General features: G+C 30.8%; 2 protein-coding genes across 3 annotated transcripts in view; one reads left to right on the top strand and one right to left on the bottom strand.

The window, feature by feature from the left end:
- The window catches only part of LOC111623677 (cytoplasmic dynein 1 heavy chain 1-like), a 196,279-nt gene that overhangs the window by 183,605 nt on the left and 4,012 nt on the right, over window positions 1–8,662 (bottom strand). The gene's annotated exons all lie outside the window — the stretch shown is intronic.
- Window positions 6,648–8,662, top strand: part of LOC111623665 (protein pellino-like) — a 97,262-nt gene continuing 95,247 nt past the window's right edge. The window contains exon 1 of one of the 2 annotated variants that reach the window (XM_023366334.1): window positions 6,648–6,882. In XM_023366334.1, the coding sequence (XP_023222102.1) occupies window positions 6,863–6,882 (20 nt within the window). In that variant the 5' untranslated portion in view covers window positions 6,648–6,862. The remainder of the gene's footprint in view (window positions 6,883–8,662) is intronic. The other variant, XM_023366335.1, reaches the window with a different exon arrangement.

Raw genomic sequence — 8,662 nt, 5'->3', positions numbered from 1 at the left:
ATCTGATAAAGATTTAGTGGACAGAAGAACACTCCCCGGGGTATATAAAATTCCAGTTTCGGACTCAAGGCGACGAAGTAAATTAATATATGTAGGGGCAACAGGAAGAAGTATCAAAGACAGGTTAGCAGAACATCAAGCAAATATAAGAAAAAAACAACCTTGCACTGCGCTAGCCACCTACGTTCTAGCGGACCAGCAAGACGTCAATGTTGAATGGGACCAAGCAAGACTAATGCAGATAGTTCGAGACAGGAGACACCGACATTACGCGGAAGCCTGGCAGATTTGTAAGGCAAAGCATAAAGGCCTTGCAATCAACTTCCGGGAATCGACTAAAATATCAGCAGCATGGTCCTCTAGCTTAATATAAAATTAATAATTGAAGAAAATAGTGAATATGTATCTCAAATTATATTTTTTGAACGATGTAGGGAGATGGCATCTTTAAGTATTTATATTTAGATAGTTACGTAATCTTTTTATATTTCCGGTTACAATGACGTCATGTACAACGGATTATAAGCGAGTTCGAAAGATTTAAAAAACAGTTATTCGTACTAAGCGTTCGATTTACGATTATGTCGTTTATTTTGTTACTTAGTTAATTTTATTTTCTTGAGAAAGGTCTTTTAATAAGATCGAAAACGTTTGAAAGTCGTTATAATAAAGCGTCGGCTGCAAGAAAAGGTGTTTTAGTAAGTGTTTTGATACTGCAATCAGCACAATATGGTGGTCTTCACATAGCATCATCCTTCTGCGTGGACCTATGCCAGGTCTGCGAGTACTGGACCCTTCCTGCATCCACCATGTGGCCACTCTTTGTACTGACATTGCACTATGGCCAGTCCTTTGGGCAATTTCACGATATGATGCTCCCATTTCTGACATGCCAATTATCCAACCTCTTTCAAAGTCAGACATTTGGGTGTACAGAGTTCTCACTCATCAATATGGCATAGCTAATCGTCAACAACATGTGGACCAAAAAAGTCAATTTCCATAACACAGTTTACAAGTTATAAACTAAACACTATAACAATTTTGCATAACAAATCTCCCCATAATTTCCATACCACTGTATGTACCTCATTTAATTTTTGATCATTCAATACCCTTCAAAAAGAGATTCTTTTGTCCCAATTTCATATGTCTTCGACAATATTGGGTGGGTGTAACACTTTCAATTTCCACCAGCGTATTTTGCCGCATTTACTGATCCCTCAATGAAATGCAATTTTCCATACCTTGAGCTGATATGCATCCCTACACTATAACACTTGCTGGGAATTTTACAGTGCACTGTAGAGTCATAATGGAATGTCTGTTGCTTTCTAATGACTTTTTTCTATTGTCTCCAATGCAGACTTCAAACTTTGCCTCATCACTAATCTCAAATCTGCTTCCACTGTTGTTGTGTCTAGCATTGATACTCTTTGGCCCATTTCAATCAGTTTTTTATTTGTTTAAAAAGAATCATAATTTCTGTTACTGACTGTCATCTTTTAGAAATTTCATGAATAGGAACAAAATTTTGTGAGAAGTGGTTTTGCCTTAGTCTAAGAAATGTCACCTGTCACAATCGTTAAGTAAAAAATAATATTTTCTTATCTGGTAGAAGCTGTAGCCAAGTTTGTGCAGATGGATACAAGTGTCTTTTTTGTAACTTCCTTTCCAGTAATTTTATTCCATTTATTCACTAATTTCACTGAGTGATGCCCCTCAATTTTTTAAAAATTATTTTACATAGGTATATATATAAATATAACAAACATCGCAAATCCTGATGAGTATACAGTCGAGTCCGCATAAGTCGACATTCCAAGGGGAAGTGGAAATGGGTAGTTATTTGATATGAGGACTAAAACAAAGTTAAAAAATAACCAAACTATAATTAGAAAAATGCAGTAGTGCTTTATACAGTACATGCAATATATCTCTCTGACTATCCATTACTGGCACTAAAGTTGGTTTCTACTCCAAGTACCTCAGCGATTCCCATTGTTTTTGTTTCAATATTGGCCCCATAACAGGAAGATTCAATGAATGAATTTGCTTTAGCCGACGTACCAGAGCATCTTCAATATCTTTGTATGGTGACTTTCTCTGGCATTTTCAAGACAGCCATGATGAAGACCCAAGGAAAAGTTTCTTAAACAATGTCAAGTAAACCAGAGTTTTTTTATATTAATGCTTATGTAAGTCAGCTGGTACTACAGAAAACTGCCTACTTAAACAACAGTGTCTAGTTATACCTATTATGACTTATGTTGACTCAACTGTATATAGAAACATCCAACAATCACCTATTATTTAATAAATTATTAAAATTAAAATTATTAATTTAGTTAAGATATGGCACCTAATGCCTCCCTCTAGTTACAAATTACTTTGTATTATTTAAATTAGCTATATTGTAGCACAATCATTTAAGCAATCATTGGGTATTTCTATTGCATGTGATCAGTCTTTGTTATGGTTGATGGCCTTCCAGTTGATTTTTCTGGATAAATTTTATCAGTTTCCAGATTTTTGAGACAATACCCCATACTGTGAAATTACCAATTTTTAATTCCTTTGCAATTTTTCTTAAGGATTTGCCCTATCTATAGAGAATGATAATTACTTCACATATATCAACACTTACAGTCTTACCAGGTGCCATTTTCATTAAACAAATACATTTCAATAATTTTAATAAGAAAAATATGTAAATATCACATCAGCTCATTTACAGATATAAGACCAGTCATTTAATGTAATGTCTGAGGTATTATTTGTCAGAAATGTCTCTGTCTGAGCTTTTATTTGTCTCATATGCTTTTTTCAACTGCAACTTTTTTTTTCATGTATTATCAACATGATAATTTTTTATGTAAAATTCTCAGTTATAATAAAAGTTTACTTAAATAATTATAAGTGTATAAAATTTTTCTGTTTGATATTTGATATTATTTAAGAATTAGCTAGAGATTGATTAAAATAACATGCTATCCAAGGTTTTTTTGTTGGGGTTGTACAAACTGTTATCATCAGGAAACAAGAACGAAAATATTTAAAACAAACTATGACAAGCAGTTTTTAAAAATGTCCAAAATAATTAATTCCAAACAGATTTCTTCCATAAAAATAAAAAAATTCTCTATTTATTGGCAATATGTAAAATGTCTGAATGATCTTGAATGTATGTCCAATAAATCAACAATGCATAGTTAGTGAAACCACAACCACCACTTCGGCATGAAAATTTTCTTATAAACACGTAAAATGATAGAAAATTTTAAATTAAACAGTATTTTTGCGTATCACCAAACCAGATAACTTTGAATTTCATTGTATGCATATTTTAAATTATCTGAACTAAAATATATGCAAAATCCTATACTCTTGGTCATGGACAAGACTTGACTTTGAATTATCTGATACCAAAATAACAAGGTTTTACTGTATACATAAAAGTAACAAAACAAAATGGTTTGAATAATACATTCCTATCTTGAACACTTCCTGCACTGTCTGTTATTTTATTTATTGTAATATTGCATACTTTTTTATTTCATGTAATCCTTTTACAGTAGAGCATTGATTATCCGAATGTCAATCTTCGAAAGAATTCCAGTTGGCAAATTTAAATTTTTGCCAGTGCTGTGGCACTGCAATCTTTGGCTGTGTCTTGGGCTACTCAAATATTTTACGTTTTTGATACTAAATTAACTTCTGAAGTATAATTTTTTTTGTTTTTATATTTTTCAATATATTTATTTTGCTCATACAAAATAAAAAAATAATTTTTAACGATACAATAGTCTTCGTTAGGCTTAACATCGAAGAAAATTCAATGTGAAGCGACACGCAACGGAGAAAAATGTCAAGATGGGATAAATTAATATATTTTTTCGTACATAATCAGTTATCCGAAAGATCGATCTTCCGAACAACCCCAGTCCCCAATTGATTCGGATAATCAATGCTCTACTGTATTATTGTTGATGTTCAAAAACTTTATTCCAATACTGCTTTATGTAAAAATTCTTTTTTGGGAAAATGGATTAGTTTGTTCATTTGAAATTAAAATGATTAATACTTAATAACCCAGTGAATAAAAATGTATGTTTTTGTTTTGAACATTTCAATTTTTTTCTTATAAAATGAGTTCAAACTAAATGATTTAATTTTATTACATCTTGTTCAAATACTTTTTGCCAGGGTTTGTAAATAGTAGAATGACACTGAATGAGTGAGTAGATTCAATTGAATAGTAGCTTTGTTTGTTTGTTTGTTTTGTTAAGTTATGGCAATGCAACATTTGGGCAATCTGCTTTAAGGAACACCTTCTGGGAGGTCTTTTTAAGGGTAACTGGCCTCTATTCGAGTGTTACAAATGTGGAGAAAACCTGAAAATCTCCACATGGCCTCCCATCTCACTGAGGTGCGAATCCACAATCAAACTCCCAGGGCCGATTGCAGAGAGAACGTTTAGAGGCCGACAGCGGGTTTACAGATCAGGTAGACCGCTGTTCAGAAAAATTTCATTGCAGAGATGGCGTTTCTCGCCTGCCACAATGCAGACAGCGATTAAAAACAAGTTTTTGACCTACTTTCTAGACTCCCACGATAGCAGGTTTAGAGGGCTTTTCAATTTGAGTGGTAGCTTTGTTCATGGAAAAGTTTAGATAAAAACAGATATCGTTCCTTTTATAAATGCTGTAAACAGTACGAATCAACAAAATTATTCATTAATTAATTGCTTGGAGCAAAAACAACAAAATTAAATACTTTACATTTGTTTTAAATGTTCCAATTTCAATATTCAAATTGGTGAAAACTTAAAACTTCAACTAATTTAAATCAGATGCATTTATTTACAATTCGAGTATTGTGTCGGTTATAAAACGTTAATGCATTTCGGAGTCATTTTACTGTTAAACAAACGAGACAATTTTAATAATTACAGAAATCTGTTTATAGATAAATATTTATTCATTTCAATAGTAATAAGATGTTGAAATCCTTAAAAATCTATTCCAAAGACAAATTTCGAATTCGGTATAAATTTTCTAAATATGGATTTGTTCGTATTTTAAACCGTATTGGCGATGAAATTAAATATCAAAATGGAAAAGGATTGCCATTAATTGCCGAACAATGGTTTTGACAGCCTTAAGATTTTATTTCTGGAAGCTTTAGGAATATAGCTGGCCACCATTTCTGACATCACAAACGAATAACCCGATTGGCTGAACGACTCCTAAAACGGTGGAGTAATAGCGAAGTAAGTAAGAGCCGATGTTTTGCCAAAGTTCGTTTAGACAACGGTCAGAAATAGACGATCGTCGTCTTTGCAACGCATTTTAAACCGCGGTTCAGCCAGCCAATGTCTATAGGCAGTTCTGTTGATAAATGTCGTTTAATTAAAACTCTGTCTCTGCAATCAGCTACCAGTGTTCAGGGAACGAAACTGCTCAGCCACTGGCAACCTTTGAATAGCAGCAGATAACAATGGGAAAAGATCTAACAATGCTTTATTTCTCCATTATGTATCCACAACATTACTTTTAAATAGTTTAAATCAAAATGGTTTACTTAATTATTTTTGGTAACTCTGACAGAGGAACATTTCAGAATGAAGCAACATCCTTTGCATATAGTTGCAACCCCAGATGGGGTCACAACCTATTGTCTAAGAAGCCCTGCTCTATAACACAGGTAACATTTCTTTTTCATATGTCTGTTGGAAATCTGTTTCCATTTAACCATTTCATGTTACTTAGCAAGATCAATAAAGCCTTAAGTATATATACAAACCGTTAAATATTTGTATACTAAACAGTATACTTTATCAATTAAAACATTGTTAAACAAGTTTACATACAAAAAAAAATGAGTTTAATAGAAAATTTGTAAATTTAGCAATAATGCAGAATGATTTCACTTATTGAATAAATAACGAAAAATTCGTTAAATAATTTAAATCTGCACCCCTAACAACATATAAAATTCAATACAATGATGAGTAATATAGATGATGCAACATTGACGCATCGTATCGAAATTTTTTAATTCAGTTTTTTTTTTTACCTTTACTTGATGACTTTTGTATGAGTAGAGATCTGACTTGTGGATCACTTATAAATCGTTTTAAACATTCTTGATTAGACTTTTCTGATAGAGCCGAAACCAAAGATGGATGCAAAACATCTTCATCTTCGAGAACAGGAACAATTCTTTTAATATAAGCTACTAATACACTAACGTCGGCCGTCGTAACTGACCGAGGAACCTGAGAATTATTTCCTTCACTTTGTTCACTCATTTTTCTAACTGTTACGTTCACGATTTCTTTCTAGAGTGGGCGTTCTGACTTCCTACAGCCGATCCTGAGTGACGCCATCTTGAAAATATCCGGGTGTTTTACTGCATTGACGCCGTAGTTATCGATACTCTTCTAAGTTATTTTCGTATCGCGAAAACTTTCTAAAACTTTCCCGGTAAACTCTATCGTATCTAAAATATTGTAATCGGTTACATAAATAAATTTTATTTAATAAATTTTAACATAATTAATTTATCATACAACGAAATAATTGAAATTTCTTAATCCATACGAAATTGTTTTGGTTATTTAACGAATGGCAAATGCTGACAGGTCTACACTGGTCTAAACTGATTGTATTTTAATTTCCGTTACGGCTCGTGCCATTGGCTGCTCTTATGGATCGAGTGGTGTCGACGACCAATTAAACAGCACATGGCAAATTTTATTATCGGTTAAGGTTTGTCAGACGAAAATCTTTCATACACATCATAATGGGGAAACGGGAAGAGATGTGTTTATTGTAAAATTTAGGAAATATTCTAAACAATGCCGGATAATCAAAAGGCGTAAGTGTTGTTTTAACCATTTAGTTCACATTATTTATCCACGTTAGCTTTTTCGTTATAGAGTAAAGCTCCGATATTTCTAATTTGTTTATTTCTATTTTTTTATTCTTTAATTTCATTCATATTAATCATATTCCTCTATTATTTATAAAATTGAATTTTATTTTCCATTAATTAAAACACATTGTATAAAATATCTACATTATTAAATTATTAACTAATTTAAGTCTGCTTGTGTATGGAAATATTTTATGCATACTGAAAAATAAAGCGTTTTTGTATTTCTTCACACGAAGAAAAGCAATTTTTTTTCTTTATTTTTGAAATATTACACATAAGAACAATACATTTATTTTTAGTTTATAAAACAAGAAATAAGAATATTTTGTTTTAATTATATTGAAATAGTGAATGAAAAATTAAAATTTTTAACAAAAACCCATCAAAAAGTAAAAGAAAAATTGATCAATTTAGCTAAAAATATTTTTTGTGATATTTTTTGATTTTAATTATTTTAAACAATTTATTTAACAAATATAATTTCTCCTTTATTGAATTTTAATTATAACTGAGACTTATTACAATAGAAAATAATGTTTCGGGAAATTATTTAACAAAATGTTTACTGAAAACAGAAATACAAAGTACAAAATTCATTCATTTAAAGTCATTATAATTATCAAAATATGATATATAAATTTTTTTATTTAAATCATTTGTTTGATTTAATTTATAGGAGATTTCTGCAGATACATTTTCACTTGATTCATTTCTAATGTTTGTTAATTAATGAACTTGAAAAAGTAAAAATTTATTCACAACCATTTAACATACTGTACGTATGTAAGTTTGATTCGTTAAAATTGTTAATTCTAATGTTTTATTTTTTTTAAGTAAAATAAAAATGAGTAAAATAAAAAATTTATTCAAAAATTATATAAAATTAATTTTGTGTTATTTTTGAAAATATTTAGTAAGGATTTAATGTAGCACCTAAACATGTTTTATCTAACTAATTTGAATATTTATAAGTATAAATTACAAAAGCAGTGATATAGCAAATTTTAGATGCAGATTGTGAAAATAGAAGCTGCTTGTTTTTTTGGATGAAGGGGAAAATATTTTAAAATGTCATATATAATGCTTATAGTATAGGGCAGACTATATATATATATATATAGTCTGGCCTATACTATATTATCATAAATGACATATATATATGTTACAGTCAAAACCCGTTTTTAGTTAAAACGCGTTTTAACTAGTTGAAACTAGTTTATACTGAGTGTCTTTGTTTAAACCCGTTTTGTCTAGTTAAAACTAGTTTTAACTCAAATTCATTTTTGACTAGCAGTAAATTCTAGTTGTAACTACACAAAACGGATTTTAACAAAGACATCCATTATAAGCTAGTTTTAACTAGTTAAAATGCATCCTGACTAAAAACTGGTTTTGACTGCAATGTGTAGAGTGATTTGGGGGAAGATGCCTAATTTTTGAGATTTTCAAACGGTGACGTCACATATTGTCATGTATTTGTATGATGAATCGTTGGGTCAATATTGAGTGTGGAAAGCTGTAGTTGGCTACCGTTACTTCATTTTCTACATCCGAGAAGAATAAAAGCTAGATAAGAACGAAGTTTTTGTTGTGAAATGTTTCTAGAATAATTTTAAACTAAAAGTTAAAATGGAATTTATTAAAAATTGCTAAAAACAATTAATGTGTGATGTAGTTAAGGTTCTAAAGTTTCCATTGTCAGCTACCGCCGATCCCGATC

This window comes from Centruroides sculpturatus, unplaced genomic scaffold, assembly GCF_000671375.1.
Source record: "Centruroides sculpturatus isolate CEXI.00-Female unplaced genomic scaffold, Cexi_2.0 scaffold176, whole genome shotgun sequence".
Classification (NCBI taxonomy): domain Eukaryota; kingdom Metazoa; phylum Arthropoda; class Arachnida; order Scorpiones; family Buthidae; genus Centruroides; species Centruroides sculpturatus.
This window is presented reverse-complemented; position numbering and strand designations above follow the sequence as displayed.